Genomic DNA, 19,156 nt, shown 5'->3' on the forward strand with positions numbered 1-19,156 from the left:
AATGATATGTGCAGCAAATCGCCGCGATGGGTGATGGGTCTCGGAGATCTATTCCAAGCCAAGTTAGCTCACAAGACCATAGGAACAACGACCAGGTCACACGTACTATTTGCGCTTCTCAGCACTAGTCTTCTGATCTGTAGAAGAAGATCCACCCATATCCCAAAGTCGACTCTTGTATGCGGGGAAGGATGTGTGGTTCCACATGTTGACCAGAACACTATGCAGCAGATAAAGCGTTAGCCGTTGCGACGCAAGGAGAGAAAAACAAAAACAAAAGACTTCTCACACACCCTTGAGTCCGATCTTTATACGCTTCATCCTTTATCTCCTTGACTTGCACCTTCATGCCGTCTTTGGTGAACGCGATGTTCTTGCGCTCCATCTTCTCGCGCGTGTTCTTGCCAACATCCTGCACGATGCTGTAGACGACAAAGCCGACCGCGGCGAGGACACCGACGAAGATGAGGAGGAGGATGAGGGGGATGAGATTACGGGTGCCCATGGTTAAGGGATTTCTGTGAATAGCGAGTGTATCGAGTTAAGGCGCTTCTTTTGAGGAAAGAAGTCGAAGATCTGGAGGGTCCTGTGGGGAGGGTGGAAATTGAAGAAGGCAGCGGCGCAAAAACACGCTATGTACCGCCAAGACTAGGTCGTGTGCGCAAGTGTAGTTCCTGGACTCTGGGCTGTTGCCTGGAGTGGATATTATTCTTGTAGGGCAAGAATGTTCCAAACCTGACGGAAGAGAGGTATAAATGCCTGAAACTCAGGGGGGCTCATTCCCATTACCCAATTCCCGTGATGTTTGATTCGAGGGGAACCGTGGCTGAGCCCCGCTGGGGTGGCTGAGCCTGCTGAGTCATGCCGTTAATTTTAGCCCTGGAGCCCTGTTGAGGCTGGCCCAGAAGAGAACTTATACTTTGATATCGTTGAAGGTATAGATCAGTGGTTGTCTCTTACATAGATATCAAAGACATACACACAAAGTGTGTCCCGTCATATGTACCCTCAAAACATGAAATGCATCCAACAAGAGTGGATTTCAAGATCATTTGCGTCATTATGATAAATCCCAAACTCAGGAATAGGCGGTGAAATCTCCATCTGGGGAAGCTCTCTTGATCTCTCGCGATACTAGATTCTCTCTTGTAGCCCAATTCAATACTTAGATACTGACATCTGACACCATGTGTGACGTCCCTTTCTTCCCTATCTTCCCCATCTGTTTCCAATGCGGCACTGATCAGAATCCGTGTCACTGCAAGGTCGTTGGCCCAACACTTGGTAAGTTCGAACCATCTTCAGTAGTCGAAAAATTGAGTATTGGGCTTTGTCTAACAGACACCTAGGTTTCTGTTCAACCATTGTGGCGGCGGTTAGTACAAGTCACATCTTATAGTCCCTTGGGAGAGAGCGAAGACTCTTGTCTTATCTCCATGGAACTCTTGCTTATTCCATTTCTGAAACAGGTAGTCTGTTGGCCTCTTTCAATATTCTGTGGCTGTGGTTTCTCCAAGGCTGGGAAAGAGTGAGTTGTGTTCTGTGTTCTCTGAACTCCTGGCTGATCAAAACTAGTATGCTGGGATATCCTGTCAAACTGAACGGTCAAATTAGCAACGCCATCCCATTCTGACACCATTCATAATAGACTGGAAGTGAATATGGGATCATGCATTCTTCCTGTTCATTTATCCCGTGATTTCAGGAGTTTCGGCTCTGGTGTGATTAGATATATGGCAACATAATCTAGCGTGTCTATCCATGAATACAATCACTAATACATGCGGCTTTCCTAACCCAACATCTCTAAAAGAATGATTTAACCTTACGCCTGATAAATTTGCGCATTGATGGCCCTTTGTTATGTTGACCATGTCAGGGCCTCCTAGAGCTCAGGGACATGAGATATCTCACTTCACTGCCACATAGTTAAAATGCGTACCGACTGTCGACCAAGTCCGAAATGTTTTGGCGAGAATTGATGATTTATCTGATTCATTGAAACACCAAGAAATTGATGCTTCTTTTTTTGTAAGATATGAGGTGAAATTTGAGGTTAAATGTAACATTGAGAATGCGCTAATCCCAACGCTCATGTTATACATCCATTTTGGGGGTATTTTTAACATGGTCCTACTTAAAATGCTTCATTTAACTTATCACTTGATAACAATTTATCCAAAGACTTCAAACACATAAGTATGATAGCTAGCTCCAGATCCTGGACACAGCTTGAAGCTCGGTGATCTCGAGGTTCGTTTTCATTGTGTTGGCAACGCCAAAGGGGCACATGAAATAGGATGACCAAGTGCTTCTCTACTTCTCAAACTGGTAGTGGCAACCTTGGAATGCGAATAGGCTTGTCGATGTCATGTTTCGTTATCAGGTTGTCAGAAAACTCCGAGGACTCACGTTTCTCGATACAAGCACAATTTCTTTTCAACTTTCTCTCTGATCTGCATATCTTGTACCAATTGTACTTTTTGTTATTACTCATCCAAGCCTTCCATCTTGTGTACCATATCCAGCTCTCAATATAAACAGACTATCACAATACCAGCCCAAAGATCAAGAAGATGATACTGTCAAAGTTCTACGTGCCCTGCTCCAGCACCTCTTAGAAGATGGTAAATGCGACCTTCTATGCACCATCAACAACTCATTCATCACAGACGGCAAGCTCAACAAAATGTCATTTATTTCTCGCAGCTGACCTTTTGTACCTTTTAAAATCTTCACGCTCATGGATCCTCCCAGGGGAAAAGAGCGACATAAAGAATAACCGCCTTGGCCGCGACGACGACAGATGCCTATTCACAGGAAGAGAAGACTCCCACAATCTCCACGATAATGAATGCCAGCACGGCTCTCTCAAATTAACCTGAATTTGGACAGTCCCTCCTTCTGACTGGGAATTCGGAGGAGATAAAAGGTCCACAATCAACATCCATTCCATGGTACACGGTGAAAGTATGAGACTTTCTTCACTTTTGGAAACAAATTGATGATATTCCATTTACTTTGTACAGAGAATAGGTCAGTATATCGGATCATCACTTGACCGAGTATAGTTCTTTATCAAAACAGTCAGCACCGCGTAGGAAGGGTATCCTATGAACAGTACAACCAAAAATTAGTTATGAAATCACTTGTGATGTCTAGCCTCTGGGTAACATTTGAGATTCAGATGTATGAAAGATAGAAATAACATAATTTAGTTAGTTCTTTATATACCGAATCTAATTATTCTATAGTTTTGCCATCTTCTTCTGTTGCATTAGCAGGCTTACAGCAGCAACAAATTCCCCGCCAACACACTGCTGCTCCTCCAAGCTCTTCTGTTGCCAAGTATCCAAATGATTCTTGTGAACGCTCGTCCAGCGCTCAGACTCTTTGACAAGCCACCGGACAACATGACTTGTAACGGTGAATATATTCCGATCAAACACCATGCCATGTTCACCATCATCGACAATCACTTGCTTGACAGCCCCAAGCTTCAACCCACCATTACCTCCAACACCAGTTCCAGTTCGTTTAGCCCGTTCATCGCGAGTCCGTGGACATCCAAAGACAGGAGACTTCCCTCCATTAACATATAAAACCCAAGGCCGCACACTTGGTAGAACCTCCCAGGCCAGTTTCAGCTCAGCCAGATAAAAGGAACCCTCATTCCAGGCATCCGGATCACAGTCAGGGATCAACTGTCGTTGTTCAAGCGTTATATCATCAATACCACCCGGCCCGAGACCAATCTGCAGCGGATTATGGCGACCAAGCAAACTAACAAGCTGGTATTTCGAAGTCGCAAACCTCCAATCCAATCCCTGACCATCCCCATCCCTATCCCTCAAAATGCCAAAATGCTTCAACCGCGCCAAAGTCTTGCAGTCCCACTTCTGGGCCTTGTGAAACTGAACCAGTCTCGTCTCCGCCTTCCCCCGATCCTCCCAACACTCCTTCAACTGCAGCGTCTGAAACCTCCACGGACAAACCATCGGCCCTCCATACTGGAGATCAATCCCAGGCTCGACGAACACCAAAGAATGAAACAGCGTTGGATGCCACGCTGACAAACAAACCAGCTGGTTACACCCCATCGAATGCCCAAGCCCGACAATCGGCTTGGGCATTTCCTCCTGGAAATGATTGATCATACTCCACATGTCACGCGAGTGGTCTAGCCATGCAGGGTCGCAGCCTAGATTGTTTTTATTGGCTTGTGCGCTTTCGCCGATGTTGAACATGTCTGCTATCCAGATTGCGCGGATGGACACGCCGGACTGCTGGGCTTGCAGGCATATTTCTGCGAAGAGCGGCTCGTACAGTTCTTTAAAGAAGCCCAAGCCGCCTGCTGCGATGATGGTGATTGGGTCGTTGGTGGCTGGGGTTGCTGTTTGGCGTGGGATGTATTGCTTCACTGCAATGCGAACACCTTTTCGCTCGTCAATTATGGCCTGTGGGTATTCGCGGTATGGGGGGACGGAGATGATGTGGGAGATGATGTCCAGTGGAAAATCATCCTCGAGAGGGTGTACTGGAAAGGATTCAGCCATTGGGATTGTGGAGGTGTTGGAAATGGAGGGGAACGACCGGAGTCCTCGAATGGTATCTTTATATCATATTCCATCCCCTACGAGAGGCTGGACAGGTGCACTATTTATGATCTCTCATGGTTTGGGAAGGCTACCCGAGCTACTGCACTATTTGCAGCCAAAGCCATGACAGGGTCGGTGATTCCGTGGGCTGATAACGCTCTGGTGGGTCGTTCTCAGCTCTGTTATAGGGCTAAGAGAGACTATATCTCGTTGTGTTGGTCCGGCCCCGAAGTATTTGAGTTAGTCGTGAGATACCAATATTCTCTTTGCTTTTTCCCAAACAATAGACCTGTCCACCAAAATCCACATCATGCATGAAAAACAACTGCGAGACTAAAAATGGAATGCAGCTTTTAGAGAAGAACGTGCCGACCACAAACGGCGGGCAACGGCCCGGGCAGCAAATAGCGTGGCATTGCTCGCCGGCCATTAACGCCACTTTACTTATCGAGAACCTGGCAAGATTAGACGAGTCCAACGAGAATTTGTATAGTCGTAGTCTGTTATTCAAATCACGAGGAGTGGTATAAACGCATCATCAAGCATATTCATGATTTTTCGTGTCATAGGCAAGTATATCTTCCAGTCTTTGCATGGCATCACGTCAGATAAGCACACGTATCGAGGCATAGATATCTGAGGTCAGCACCCAGCTTCTATGTTCTGGAAGGAAAGATCATGGCTCTTCAATCCTAGTAGGTGCATTATTGAGGCTCTATACAAACACGTCAGACACGAGAGAATCATACTACTGTAGGTGATGTCTCCAGTTCCACCAAGGACGAGACACATTATTAATACACAGGGTACTTTTGGCTCTTGAGACAGTCATGGGAGAAAATGGTTGGGCTCTTGTCGCGCAGAAAGACGATTGATCTCCAATGATGTGATATCGACCTCCGAGTCTGCAGGGTATCTCGTCAAAACCGACATTGGGTGATAAAACAAAGAAATACTGGAGCTATGGAAATATATGACATATACTTTAAACAAGAACAAGATCCAAATTTGGCATACAAGTCATAGAGAGGAAAGACCTGAAGGCTACTGAGGTCTTCCATAATCTGCAAAAGTAACAAGGATACAACTGCCTTCTCTAAAGACAAGACAACAAGACCAAGTCCATCAACTAAAGGCCATCACTATTAGACAGTACAGGTATTGCATCAAATACACAAATGATAAAATGTCCGCAAGCCCAGCTATCCCCCAAAGCCCTAAGACGAAGTAGGCTGAGGAGGATCAGGCAGATAATCAGCAGAGTACTCATCGGCCTCATCATAATCCTCAGTCTCCAATCTCTTTAAGAAGCCCTGATCAATCAAATCAAGCACCTTCATCGGAACCATAAGCTGCGCTCCGAATCCAGGCTGCTCAAACCAAGGCGCGATGGGGCCCACTAAAGCGACAAACTCCTTGGTGACCTCGTACACATGATAGTTGTAAGGGAAGCTGCTGTTCTCCGGTGCAAACAAGTTGGATGGAGGCAGAGATCGCTCAATGTAGGGCGCACCCAGGGGCGCCATGAAGGTTCCGTATTCAGATCCGAACCGGTCGAGCTTTTGGCCAACTGGAAGGGTCATGTTGCCCTGGATAGGAAGATCCTCGGTGTTGATGGTAAAGCCGCTGTCATCGGGATAGATCCAGTAGGCTTGGGGGTTGGATGCATTGACGGTCCATTTCTCTAGGAACTCGTAGGGACAGAGATCACCAATTCTGGAGTAGGTTTGAAGTTCGTTGGCGAGAGGGAAGTCTTTGGGGAAGACTTTGGGGCCCAATCGGGGGTCACCGCAGACAGCAGTTGAGTTTTGATAGGTGACGCCTTTGCAAGGGTCGGGATAGCATCTGTCGGGGAACTCACGCTCCTGATGAAGGTTAGAATTGAGCTTCTCTGTGGTACGGAAAAGAGCACTGTAGCCACCTACCCGGTTTTGCTGGGGATTACTCGGTTTAATCAATGATGCATCGGCCAGAGTGGCAGCAAGCATGAAACAGATGGTAGAAGCACGCATTTTGAATTAAGTCTGTAATGACTGCGCTTAAGTGGTAAAAGCCAAACTATGTCAGGGGGGTTTTGGAGTTTAATTCTTTTCGAGGAGGCTTTGTATTATATAGTCATTCAAAGTCATAGATCTCTTGGCTACACATCTAGATTGAGCCCTGCGCATACCTTTGGAATTGTTTCGTTTCCGAGTGCATTCCTGACTATTGAATCCACTCATTTCCTTTTTTGAGGAGAGATCTTCCATGCGATGGGGTTCATCATGCAGAACTAACCAAAAGGTCGAGATGTACCCACTCCAAAGCCACCGGGGCTGAACTCGTGTCAGCTAGTACAGATGCATGCAGATGCGTACAGCTTCCTTTTGGAGGAGACGAAGAGACAGATGCTTCCTGTAGGTCCACGATGGGAGAGATATTTATGTGCTGTAGAAGTATAAAATGCTCTTTATCATGAACCAGAGGTGGGATTGTTCTTCACTGTGAAACCCCGGAGATGGATTCCTCAGCTCTCATGCCCCTATTCTGCAACCAATCGCAGGAATAGCTTCCTCCCTAGTAAACTTGGCAATTTGCCGTGACCAGAATTGAGTCCAAATCAATCAAAAAATGTCACACAGCTGGGAATGATTGGCACCACCATTGCATATGCAGGCGCCGTGTGGACATACAGTATGCAACTAGAAAATCCTCCAGACAATACGACCTGGATTTCAGCCCTTTCCCAGCCCCGTGACACAGGTCTCAGGGCATCAATTAGCCCCAAGCACCTCGGAACATCTGGGGTCATCTCGGGTAAAGCGGGTGATCAGCAATGCAACCTTACAGGACCGAATGTTGCACCTTACGGGCAATTGTATACAGTAGGGATGTGCTGGACCCTGTTGATCACTGCACACAAATTATTCCTAGGGATAGCACACGGATGAAAAACAGGTGAGTCAAATCAGCTACTGCAGTGGGCGAGAAATGGGCTTATTATTCGCATGTACTCCTCACAGTACTATCCCACATCGAGCCAAAGCTGCAAGCTGAACTACCAAGACCTGACCAATGAGCACCCAGAATGACCAATACTGTATCTTTTTTGACTGGGCTTTGAGTATCTCATTTCTACCAAGCCCCAGTCCTATGAAAGTCCCTCCCAGTTCAAAACAACTATAGACATTACCGGCCGCCCCCGATTTTCGCTCGCAGGAGCCCAATCCTTCAAGGTACACAATTCCACAAAGTCGTTCTTAAGCATGACTTTCGCACTACCTGAATTCCCAACAAGATAGCTAGATTTGAGAATCTGCATATTCATTCTGGGAATAGTCCAGTCCCGGATAAGAGTCCGAACAGCAAGAGTCATGACACCCTGACCATGAAGTGTTGGAGAAAGATAGTCTGGCCGCATCGTTAGCCATTCATCCAACGAATTGTCCTCGAGTGTGAAACATACATCCTAATCCCCAGACAATACTCTGGTCACCAGCGGGAATCGCAGCATTCCTCGCCTGCGCCTCTTCCCTTTTCAAACTTCCATATGCTAATTCATAGAATGCATACCGCTCAATACTAATAGAGCCTCGGAAAACATCCTTGAGCGCCGCGCCAGTCTCAAGGTCATATTCGGTGACCTCTCGAATACATCTGAAAGCGCAAGCGTCGAAGACTGCTGGAACATCTTCATCAATAGAACTCTTCTCAGTTTGGTTTATGGATTGCTCGTATTCCTGTTGTAGCTTCAAACGGACGGGCTCGCTTTTTTGGCACTGCAGTTTGATCCAGTCCTCGCCGTCCTTGGGTACGAATGGATAGGGGGGTCCTTCGAGCCATGGATAGACGAGTGGATCATTCAGGATCTTGGTCATTTCTTGTGATGTTTCTTCGATGTCGTGTAGACGGTCCATTGTGATGATTATATGGGAACATGGTGCTGGGAGGCGGAGATAGGGCTCTTTTGTCAGAGCGTTGAAGTAAACCGGCATGTTGACGAGAAGACTATGATCCTACAAGTAAATGATAGTTTAGACTTCTTTGTTCAATTTAAATCCGCGTTTGAGCGAGCCTCATTGCTATCTTACTCTGAGTCATGGCCGAGGCTACCCAGATGCTAAGCCAATTGAGGCCAAGTGCGTGCTACCCTATATATTACTCCGTCTTATCTCTCAATAACTATGCCTTATGTTCTCATGGCTCATGGGTGTCTAGTTTGATTTTGTCGATCCTTGACCTTAAACGCGTCCGTAAAGGAAAAGCTTACGGGGTCGAACCCAGGCAAAGTAACTAGGAACCGCAGCCAAGGCCTGACTAGAAACAGCATCACCTTTTCGCTCCCTCGATGCTTTCATCTCAAGCTCGTAGATCTTCCAAGAACGCAGTACCCACAGACTCAACGATCCAAGCATAAACATGCACGCTACATACACCTGGGTGCTCAAGTACCCCGAGGTAGCAACCAGACTCAGAGCGACCGGCTCAGCAACAGTAGTAGGAATCACCAGAGCAAGACAGATCAAAGTAAAAGTGGAAGGCAATCGATTCAACCCAACCACTTCAGCCATGACAGGGGTGATAGTACCCCAGAACGTGCCACAGACAGTGCCGACCAAAACCGCAAAGACGAGCAACAAAGCGTAAGAATGCGCCGGAATCCAAATGGCAAAGCAAAGCAACCCACACAGCGCAGTCATCATCATCGAGATGGTGATGCGGCCAAATGTATCACTGGCATGTCCGACAATCGGCCGGCCAATGACAAGACCCAGATTCATGATAGCGCCCGCGACGGAGCCTTGCTGTGGATTGAGTCCAATGGAGGAAGCATAGTTTGGCAGCGAGTACCAAAGAGCAATGTATCCAAACTCAGTAGCAACACCCCAAAGAATCAAGAGGAAGACTTCGAAGTGGCTTAGCTCACGGTAATTGACAGTTCGCTGCGGCATAGCCGAGCGGGCTTCTTTCCGTTCTTTCATTAGAATTGAGGAGATCGTATTAGCACCCAAGGTGCAGAATGCCAGAACTCGGTAGGTTGTTCCTACACCCAGGGTTTCGATGGCCCGTCCAACTCCCAGGTTGTAGATGAGGCCGCCGACCCCGGAGCCAGAGGCAGCAATGCCAATGGCGAGGCTTCGCTTTGTTGAGAACCAGGGTGGTAGGACTGCCATGCTGGTGAGATATAAGAAGCCCATCCCGATACCGAAACAGACGCCCTGTGACAGGAAGAGGTGCCACACCTTGGTAGCATATGATGCCCCGAAAAGGGCGGCGAAAACGAGTCCTGTGCCAAGGAGCTGTGTGAAGGTAGTTCCGATGGACTTGTATGTTTTTGTCACCAAAGGACCGATTATCAAGCAGGTTGAAATCGATAGACCACCGATGAATGCATAGTCCAGATGAGTTGCGCCGGGAAATGTGGATTGTAGAAGGAAGTGGTTTAGAATCACTCCCCAGGCTCCATTCACGCCCCAGGTGTGCACTGTTATCATAAATGCGCAGAATGTGCATACCCAGCCATATCCGCCGTTTGGAGGTATGTCGTCGAGCGCATCGGTACTGTTGATATGTGGTGGGAAGATGTTTTCGGCATCTGAGGACACAGAATGCTGTGTATTGTGGCGTGTAATTCTTCGTAGTTCGATACCGTCCATGGCCATGTTTGAAGGGTGTCTTAGCAGTCAGTTCTTCAAGTGTGAAAGAGTTGGGAGATATCAAATGGAAGAGGGGACCCAGAGACTCCCCGCTAAGCCCTCCACAAAGATTAACCTCTTCGGGCAGCCCATCGGCAGTCAATGTTATACTAGGCGGATTATTGTTATTGAAAAAAAAGTATCAATGTCAATCTTCAAAGTACATAATAACGGGTTGTTATACATTTGAAGACTATTCGGAGTCATTGCAGTTGGGTATATGAAAGCTAATGTGCTGGGACTCGACTGGTCAATTGCTCCAGACGACCTGCTAAAGCTCGATGTTTGCGCATGACTTCCTCCCACTCGTGAGTCACGCCCTCTTCCTCCTCCTCTTCTTCTCCTTCGTCACCCCCGCTCAGCTCGGTCAGAATCATGCCAAAGTCACCCCCAAGACGACCGAGACTGGCAGCACAGTACAAGAGTTGCGTGAGAAGACTTTCTCTCGAGCTTCGATCGCGGACATTAGGAAGATATGTGCGCATGGTATCTGTGAGCAATTGCACAAGATGCATTGGGAAGGTTGCAAGGGCGGGGGGTAGACGTTGCAAAGGATCGATGGAGTGGGTAGGCTTTAACTTGGCTTTAGCGTCGGCGCCTCTTAATCCTGAGCTGGCAAGATCGGAGTCGGATTGCTCAGAGCCGAAAATGTTCTTATATAATGAAACAATAGCGAAGCTCTGCTCTCGGAAGATCTCAATGTATCGTTTCAGATAGCGATCGGTTTGCTGGCCACCAGACCACGAAGTCGTGTCTGACTTATCCTTTCCACCGAGGCGGCGTTGAGTTTCTTGATCGGCGAGTTCGCGAAGGGGGTCTAAAGCTTCGAGGGTCGACACCAGATGCGCCAATCTGCAGACCAAGAAGATAGCTCCCAGGGCACCTTCTCCTGTTCCCGCAGCTCCGTCGCTCTGAAGCATCTCCAGGTCCGGGGCTACTCGACGCAGCCAGCCTACAGTTCGCATACCAGCTGCTAGCCGTAGGTTCTGAGCGCGAAGCCCCGTGATCAAATTACTTGTCATGTCCTTCATGGCATCCTCTGCCTGGGATGCCACACCTTGAATCAACGGTGATTCGGGGTACAGTGTTTGTAGTCGCTTAATGTGTGCATGCAGGTCGAGTGCGGAGGAGTATGTTGTAGAGGAGGCACCGGTACCGGAGTTGACTGAAGCGGCGGACACAGCTGCAGATAGCAGACTTGGTAGCTCTAAGATATCGGAAAGTCGATCGACATTGCGAGATAGCTGCATGGCCCTTTTTCGTCGTTCTAGAGCTGCGTTGTCTGTGATCTTGCTGTACTTGGTGGAGAACCCCACGGCGTCCTCATCGAGCTTAGGGATGGCATCACGAAGCTGTTGCGCTTCGCGCGTCAATTGAGGAACAGATGTAGAGAGGCTGGATAAATGGTCGGCAGAAGTGACAAAGGCCCGATGCGAGCGGTTGGATAACGCCTGGAGGGATAGGAGAGTGGAATGGGAGGATTGCGCAAGTGATGGGGGTTCGGTGTTCTGGAGGGCTTCGAGTGATAGAGTCGACAGTCGATTGAGGTATTTGTCGGTCGTCTCATCAGTCGATAGAGTCGGACTCAAGTGAGGAGCGAGCAGCTCCAGCAAATCGGCCATGGTTGATGCTATTCGGAAGTTGTTAAAAGCCGCGCGCTGAATGGACGGCGCTTGGTCCGTGCGGGTCTGTCTGGCCTCGACTTTTTTCGCCTTTTGGGTTTGTTCTTCGGTTTCAACCTTCTTGTTTTCTCCAGCTTTCTTGCGAGACCAGAGTCCAGGTTCTGGGTTCTTTTCGTTGTTCTCGAGTGGTCATATCTGAAGCCCCTCCCCCGCATCTTCATTACGTGCCCCATACCGTTCACCATGGGGAAGCCCCGGGTAAGTCTAGATGTTCGATGGATGTGATGAGCTATGGACTGACTTGGGAACCGAGTAGATGATCATCTTGGTGCGCCATGCACAGTCCGAAGGCAACAAGAACCGAGATATCCATCAGACTATTCCAGACCATCGAGTAAAGCTCACGACTGAAGGTCATCGACAAGCAAAAGAGGCAGGCCAGCGACTCCGAGACCTTCTTCATCCCGATGACACCCTTCACTTCTTCACTTCTCCTTACCGTCGGACGAGAGAGACTACCGAGGGGATCCTCGAATCCCTAACATCCGACACGCCCTCTCCATCCCCGTTCCCTAGACATACCATCAAAGTTTACGAAGAACCCCGACTGCGGGAACAAGACTTTGGGAATTTCCAACCATGCTCTACAGAAATGGAACGCATGTGGATGGAGCGGGCAGATTATGGCCATTTCTTCTACCGGATACCTAACGGCGAGTCCGCGGCGGACGCCTACGACCGAGTGAGTGGGTTCAACGAATCACTCTGGCGCCTCTTCGGCGAAGACGATTTTGCAAATGTGTGCGTTCTTGTCACTCATGGTCTCATGGCACGAGTATTCCTCATGAAATGGTACCACTGGAGTGTGGAGTACTTTGAGGACCTTCGCAATATCAATCACTGCGAGTTCGTCGTATTGACCCATAATCCTGAAAATGGCAAATATACTCTACAAAATAAGTTGCGGACGTGGTCGGATTTGAAGAAAGACCGAGAACGTGAAACCGCAACTAAAGAGACGAACCATACACCCACTCCTCTGCCTACCCACATCCCAATTCGACGGAAATGGGGCGGTTGTCCAGACGGCTGCAGTCATGGTACATCTGCAGAGGGGAAACAACTATTGCGAGCCAATTTGTTGAGCTCCATGCGGCAAGGGACTGATCATTCACAATCCAAGCATCTCGACGAACATGGCCACAGCTTTGGCTCTAAGCTCCACAAATCAGTGTCTATCGACGAGGTGGTATCTTCTTCAGAAGAAAGTACCACTCCAAATAATCTCTCTCGGAAACTGAGCACTCACCACGCCTCCAATCCACGACAAGGAAGTGATGACAGTATCGGAGACAACCCCAAGCATTATGAGACAAGCTCGGAGACCCAGCCAGCACAGCTGTTGCCCCCAAAGCGACACAATCAACATGGATTGAACCGAAATAGCGAGGATCACATGTACCATCCACCAGCCGTCTCATCTTCATCCTCTGCACATCTGAAGTATGCTCTCCTCCACTTAGGCGGCCGTGACGGCGGTGGCTCCATGAGCGGAGCAAATAGCTTAGCTCCATCCGACGACGAAGGAGACCATGATGACCATCGTCGCCATTCTGCATCAAGCTCCAACACCAGCAGCAACGTGTCACACGCCAACCAACAACACTTCCAATTCCCATCTCAAGCACAAGGACCAGTCCCCTCCCAGGAACTTGAAGATGACGGCGATGATGAGATGAGCGTAAACTCCAAACTACGAAAGCCTCGACCACACCATCACCACCACCATCATCACCACCATCTCTCCACGAGCAACCAACCCGAGCACCGTATGGCCAACATCCTAGGCGATGGGGACGAGGTCTCCAACCCCTCTGAAACACGAACACCACCACCGGATAGCTCAACAGCAGACCATCCCGATACCCCGGAAATAACTCTGGAAGAGCAACAAAAAGAAGACCAAAGCATCAGAGGAAGCGTCTACTAATACTGTCACCACCACTGCTACAATTCATATCAGTGTCCCCCCAACCCCCAACCCATTTTAATTGATGTCTCGAAATTGCATTCTTCCTCACACCTGCATCTCACTCTACCCTTTCAATTCGTCTTTCAATTTGCCACTCTACCTACCCTGACGACCCTTACGATTTCCTGGATGAATCTTAACTACCCACAACTGCATCTACAACTCTACTTTCTGTCAATCTCAATGTCGGGGCTTAGACCCCCTTTTTTCTCGGTGTGAAGCTAAATTTCAAACTCATTCGGTTTCTATTCTTATTCGTGTAATATGTGATTTCGGTTGGTAGTCCAAATCTATGTGTATGTCTAGTGTAGTAGCTTAATCCAATTTGACTAGATTTTAGCTACCTTGTTGGATGGAACCTTTCTTTTCTCCCTAGGGAAAATGGCATTTTAAGTACACATGTCTGGTTATTAGATTCAAAAGACGAACGAACTGCCACCGAATGATCTATGCCAGAAATTGTCAAAGAGCCCATCGAGGTCGGGAAAGAAATACAAATAATCCAATACACCGAGGATAATGCGAAGGAAATCTACTGGTACGAATGATGAAGGAAAGCACAGATTGTACAGTAGTCAAAAGCAAAGACCACGAAGCTTGTTCATCAGGTATGGAAATCATCTTCGATAGAACTGCGCACCAAGAACCGAAGTCGAGAGAGGCCAGGACCACAAATAGCATAAGCGGGGGAAAGCTGAGAATGCATATATGGATCGTGTTCGCCCGACACAATGCCGCGAAAGAGACAGAGGGGGTGGAAAACAAGAGAAGGAAGATGACTTCGATATCGAGGTCATGTAGGCTACATACATGTCAATCACTAGGATTGAATGACTGAGAGGGTGGAGAATTTCTGAATATGATGGAGTTGCACATGGGATCAACCGTCTTGCTCGATATATTTGCTTGCCATGTATAAGGAGCAAGACATCATTGATCGGGACCAGGTCGGCACTCCATTGCTTTGGGTTGACAGTCAGAATTCGAGAGTGAGAATTGATAGGTTCCGAAGAAAATCAAGGAGGGGAGAAAAAATGGAAATCCCATGTTCCAGCAGGTTCCAGCTTAAAAGGGTTCGAAAGTTCACTGAATTGTTGTTGATCGTGTGGATCGAGAAAGAAGAGTCCATAGAAGAAAGGTAGAAACAAATCGGTTGATCGAAACGAACGTGGACGAAGATGAGAAGATCAATAGTCAGAAGAAAGACAGAAAAAAGAAGTTAGAAAAGAGAATAGGATTAACGCCCGGCACTGCGTGGAGCGTGACGAATGGGAATAAATGTACCGGCATGAAGGGGAAACGCGAAAGCGGAAGGAAGACACTCTATGGGTAATCACCGTGAGACACAATGCCAGGCAAGAAAAAAAAAAAAACAGAAAGGAGGGCCAAAGATATAAACCGAAGTCATGGGTAATAAACAAAGTATCAGATTTTGGGGATTCGTGATCGTCGTGACTGCGGCTCCGGCATTCCTTGGGATGGAAAAGTCAAGGTATAACCACGATGGAAGTTTGAAAATGCCACCTGATCCAAAGGATCAATGTGCAGGTAACGAAGTGGCTGAATGCATCGTGGAGCTGCCGGAGCATGCCATTGTCCGCCGTAGGAGCGTTTTTTCCTCTTTTTTTGCGTTTTTTGAAATTTTTCGCTTGGCCAACGAGAACCAGCAGACGCAGAACAAAAGTACTTTTCGGGTGACGCGGCATGCCGATTGTCCAGTAGCGAATAGGGCTAGCGAGACAAAAAGGTCAAAAGGCGCAAAGGTGGAAACAAGAAATGAAGAAAACGGTATCAGCGAAATAAATCCACGCGAGTCGCCCAGAGAAACATAGAAATCTAAAGTTGCAGTGAGAAAAAGGCTCAGAGAAACAGCCAGACTGGAGGTCCTAAGCCGTTGATGTCGTCTGTTCCATCTGTTGTAAGCAAGTAGTCGAACACCGTCACTTAGGCGGCGATGATCGGCTGCATTGTGGGGAATGCACTGGTGCTCATGTAGTGCTCCAGGTGCTTGGCACAGTAAGTGCAGCCACACGACGAGCCGTGGCCAGTCCACACACTCTGTGCAAAGGGCAAACCGTAGGCTGGGGTGTGGTGGTAGGACGGAGGCTGGGATCGGGGTGCTTGGTGGGACATATACTGTGGGGGTGCGTTCCAGCCACGCGAGTAAGGCGGGGGAGGAAGCGGGTTCGAGTATCCCCAAGGGCCGACCGAGTAGTAGTCGGGGGTGTTGGGTCCGCTGGAAAGGGTGGAAGGGGGCGAGTATTCAGATGCGGTCGGATTCAACCAGGAACTCTCCACGTGAGAACCACGCTGGTACTGTGGCGGGATGGGACCCTCTGGCGACAGGAGAGGCTTGGTGACGCCCTGGCTGCGAAGCACGTTGGTCTCAAGAGGAGCCAGAGTCTGGCGAGTTTCCTGAGCACGAGCTGTGGCCTTGGCACTCCAAGTGTCCCAGTGAGCGCGCCACGAGGCGAATCCGTCCTGCTTGTCGTAAATACGGTCGTGGATCTTCCAGTCGAACGCGAACAGCCATTCCAGTTCCATGCGGTTCAACTCCGCAACGGGGATGTTGCTGACCTCAGCCCAGGACTTGTTCTGGAAGGTGTTATCATCGAGGAACTTGCTGCCCAACAGGAGAGAGACGGTCAACATGCGGTACACTTGGCCATTTCCTCCCTTGGTAGCGGCGCGTTGCGCTGAAAGCACACGCATCCGGCTGGCCAGATAGAACAGACCGAGCAAGATGGTGGAGCTTGGCAGGCGAGTCGAGGACAAGATCTGATAGACGTATTTCCGAAACTGGGGAGTAACCGAAGATCCTGGGTAGATGCTTCGCCTTATGTCAATATCTGCAATGTTGATCTGTTTGGCGAATAATTCATACATTCCCTGGGCCATTTCCGCCACGAAGTCGGACATGCGATCCATCTCGTAATCCAGGTGAGCGGCGACACCTCCGGTAGCCTTCTCCTCCTTGCGCGGCTGTTCGGGGCGTTGCATCGGGGCGGCTTCTTGTCGACGGTACTGGGATGGAATAGTCGATTCCATGGGCGGGAGTTGGACGTTGCTCCTGATGGGGGGCAAGGTTGCGGCCATCGGGTTGAACATAGCTTGCTGGTTCAACGCATGGAGATCACGAGCCGGGTACATCGGATGGGCGGACTGAGGGTGAAGGTTCATCGAGCTCGGCTTGGCGTAGCAGAGAGACTGCGAGTACTGTTCGATGAATTCGTTGCCACTCTGATGGTAGCGAGGAGGGAATCCCGCGTGTCCAACCGGGTAGAACGAAGGGTCATCCATGCGACCGCCATTGACGTGGGGAGGAGTAGGCAGGCCGTGGCCTGGAACGAAGAAAGACGGCATCTTAAAGGGGAAGGGGGGTGAGATACCAGTTCAGGATGGTGAGCTAGACGATTTCTGAGCAGTCAGGAGTTAGCATACCAGGCCACCGGGGACAACCAAGTGACAATAATTCAAGTAAGAAAAAAAATGCGACGAACCGTCAAAACTCCACCAGGTCCTGATCCTGGGGGGAGCGAGAACGCTGCTCGGCGAGCGGGTTGCTCTTTTGTTGTCCTGGAGAGCAGTCTCTAATTGAATGACATGGAGGTTCGGATCCAATATGTCAAGAAAAAAGAGTGAAGGAGTGTGGTAAATTGAGCAGAAGAAGAAACCTCGATGGAAGGGTCAAATGATCCGAGCAAGAGGAGTCTTTAGAGCACGATTCAGTTGATTCAAAGTGCTTCAGGAGTAACCAGATCGAGATTCGAGATGGCAGGGAAACCCAGTCACACTGAGAACGCGAGAAGAGACGAGAAAATAAAATTTCCCGCAACAGCAAACCTCACGGAAATGAGGTGAGCAACGACACTTAGTGAAAAGCTCGTTGACACGGGGAAAGAGGATTGATGCAGAAAGAGGTGAAGAGGATGAAGAGAGGAAAAGGTGTACAGGGGCGTTGTGTGGGAAAAGGCCGTTGGTAATAATACAGGTAATTTGAAATACAGGGAGGCCTGGACGGGGGGATTGCAGCCTGGTGGGGGCATGTATTGGGGGGGGTCGGGAGTTGTATAGGGGGTGTATGCACCCTGAAATCTAATTTTACACCCGACTTAGGGGTCCTGCTGTGCCGTTGTTTCGCAATAATTACATTGATTAAATGGAGAAATAAAGGAATCAAATGAAGATATTAGATGTCTCCTACATGACCAGTCAGTCATTCACTCAGTTCATTCTAATCCCCCAAAAAAAGATCAAAAAAAAAAAAGATCTAAACCGGTGATGCAACGCCTGTATCACTGGTTCGGACTAAAAAAAGGTCATCTCCACATGACTAAGCAGTTCGGTCGACTTCCACATGTGACATTCTCGTTGTTGCCAGGCCTACACAGCTGCTGGACTTCAAATCCTCATCTCTCCAAAGACATCCCTCTATCGCAACACAATATACAGTGTACCATACATTATTACCCGTACAACCAAGCAAGGGCAATGTGTCCACCTGACAATTATCTAAGCACTGCCCTTCCAGCCCCCCCATCATTGGCCCGCAACATGTCTGACTGGCCACCGGGGATGTACCTACATATGACTCACCCACTCACCAGAGACATTTCAGGATCCAATGCTGATCCCTGCAGTATAGACAAAGCGTCATGCCGCATGGCATTGGCGCATGGCTCCGGCACTGGCACTGCCAGTTACACTGACTAGGCAATGATATACTTACAATATTGAAACATTGAGGCTGCGCTGGTGACAGCCTCTTCACTGCAGGATAGATCTGCAGCCAACACTCTCTGACTCAAGATAGTGTGAGTGTATGTACCTATACGCATCTAGTCCTAGTGAACAATGTATATAGTCGCCCCTCCCATCCCTCTCCCGAAAGCCGTGCGGGTTTCAAGCACGTCCCGGAAATCCGGACGAAACATGGACAAGAACTCCAGTTTCGTCTAGGCTTCGGCTTAGACTTGGACTTAACCCCGGAGGGGTGGAGGGGTGTCCGCCTTTATCAGTACATCGACATCATGGTCCCAGAATCACTGCCCGTGCGTCTGACTCAAGTCATGCATAGTAAAATATAGAATCGCCCCTCAGACCTCGTGCCTTGCTATGAGGCTTCTTCCTGTTCGTCCACTTCGTCACGGTGGTTCCTTGGCTTTGATCTTGACCCTGAGCTTCGCTTGGGCCTCTTGTCAGCTACAGTATCCAAGGAAAACCGGGCGC

The 19,156-nt window shown here is 48.7% G+C and overlaps 9 protein-coding genes across 9 annotated transcripts; 2 read left to right on the plus strand and 7 right to left on the minus strand.

Annotated features, from left to right (window-relative positions):
- Nucleotides 1-105: 105 nt before the first annotated feature.
- On the minus strand, nucleotides 106-505 carry N7511_010628 (uncharacterized protein; the record flags this gene model as incomplete). Its single annotated transcript, XM_057133005.1, has 2 exons — nucleotides 106-220; nucleotides 294-505. The coding sequence occupies 2 exons, from the start codon at nucleotides 503-505 to the stop codon at nucleotides 106-108; spliced, it is 327 nt and encodes a 108-aa protein (XP_056980993.1).
- Nucleotides 506-1,187: 682 nt separating this feature from the next.
- On the plus strand, nucleotides 1,188-1,633 carry N7511_010629 (uncharacterized protein; the record flags this gene model as incomplete). The annotated part of the gene is made up of 2 exons (XM_057133006.1): nucleotides 1,188-1,284; nucleotides 1,470-1,633. 2 exons carry the CDS (start codon nucleotides 1,188-1,190, stop codon nucleotides 1,631-1,633), a joined length of 261 nt encoding a protein of 86 aa, XP_056980994.1.
- Nucleotides 1,634-3,248: 1,615 nt separating this feature from the next.
- N7511_010630 (uncharacterized protein) lies at nucleotides 3,249-4,556 on the minus strand (the record flags this gene model as incomplete). Its single annotated transcript, XM_057133007.1, has 1 exon — nucleotides 3,249-4,556. The coding sequence occupies one exon, from the start codon at nucleotides 4,554-4,556 to the stop codon at nucleotides 3,249-3,251; it is 1,308 nt and encodes a 435-aa protein (XP_056980995.1).
- A 1,259-nt stretch (nucleotides 4,557-5,815) lies between these two features.
- On the minus strand, nucleotides 5,816-6,610 carry N7511_010631 (TNT domain-containing protein; the record flags this gene model as incomplete). The annotated part of the gene is made up of 2 exons (XM_057133008.1): nucleotides 5,816-6,463; nucleotides 6,524-6,610. The coding sequence occupies 2 exons, from the start codon at nucleotides 6,608-6,610 to the stop codon at nucleotides 5,816-5,818; spliced, it is 735 nt and encodes a 244-aa protein (XP_056980996.1).
- Nucleotides 6,611-7,728: 1,118 nt separating this feature from the next.
- N7511_010632 (GNAT family N-acetyltransferase) lies at nucleotides 7,729-8,494 on the minus strand (the record flags this gene model as incomplete). Its single annotated transcript, XM_057133009.1, has 2 exons — nucleotides 7,729-7,988; nucleotides 8,044-8,494. 2 exons carry the CDS (start codon nucleotides 8,492-8,494, stop codon nucleotides 7,729-7,731), a joined length of 711 nt encoding a protein of 236 aa, XP_056980997.1.
- A 324-nt stretch (nucleotides 8,495-8,818) lies between these two features.
- N7511_010633 (uncharacterized protein) lies at nucleotides 8,819-10,240 on the minus strand (the record flags this gene model as incomplete). Its single annotated transcript, XM_057133010.1, has 1 exon — nucleotides 8,819-10,240. The coding sequence occupies one exon, from the start codon at nucleotides 10,238-10,240 to the stop codon at nucleotides 8,819-8,821; it is 1,422 nt and encodes a 473-aa protein (XP_056980998.1).
- A 260-nt stretch (nucleotides 10,241-10,500) lies between these two features.
- N7511_010634 (Dor1-like family protein) lies at nucleotides 10,501-11,895 on the minus strand (the record flags this gene model as incomplete). The annotated part of the gene is made up of 1 exon (XM_057133011.1): nucleotides 10,501-11,895. One exon carries the CDS (start codon nucleotides 11,893-11,895, stop codon nucleotides 10,501-10,503), a length of 1,395 nt encoding a protein of 464 aa, XP_056980999.1.
- Nucleotides 11,896-12,138: 243 nt separating this feature from the next.
- On the plus strand, nucleotides 12,139-13,885 carry N7511_010635 (acid phosphatase DET1; the record flags this gene model as incomplete). The annotated part of the gene is made up of 2 exons (XM_057133012.1): nucleotides 12,139-12,153; nucleotides 12,212-13,885. The coding sequence occupies 2 exons, from the start codon at nucleotides 12,139-12,141 to the stop codon at nucleotides 13,883-13,885; spliced, it is 1,689 nt and encodes a 562-aa protein (XP_056981000.1).
- Nucleotides 13,886-15,871: 1,986 nt separating this feature from the next.
- N7511_010636 (uncharacterized protein) lies at nucleotides 15,872-17,290 on the minus strand (the record flags this gene model as incomplete). Its single annotated transcript, XM_057133013.1, has 1 exon — nucleotides 15,872-17,290. One exon carries the CDS (start codon nucleotides 17,288-17,290, stop codon nucleotides 15,872-15,874), a length of 1,419 nt encoding a protein of 472 aa, XP_056981001.1.
- Nucleotides 17,291-19,156: the final 1,866 nt, after the last annotated feature.

This window comes from Penicillium nucicola, assembly GCF_028828085.1.
Source record: "Penicillium nucicola strain IBT 29836 chromosome Unknown utg000010l, whole genome shotgun sequence".
In the NCBI taxonomy this organism is placed as follows: domain Eukaryota; kingdom Fungi; phylum Ascomycota; class Eurotiomycetes; order Eurotiales; family Aspergillaceae; genus Penicillium; species Penicillium nucicola.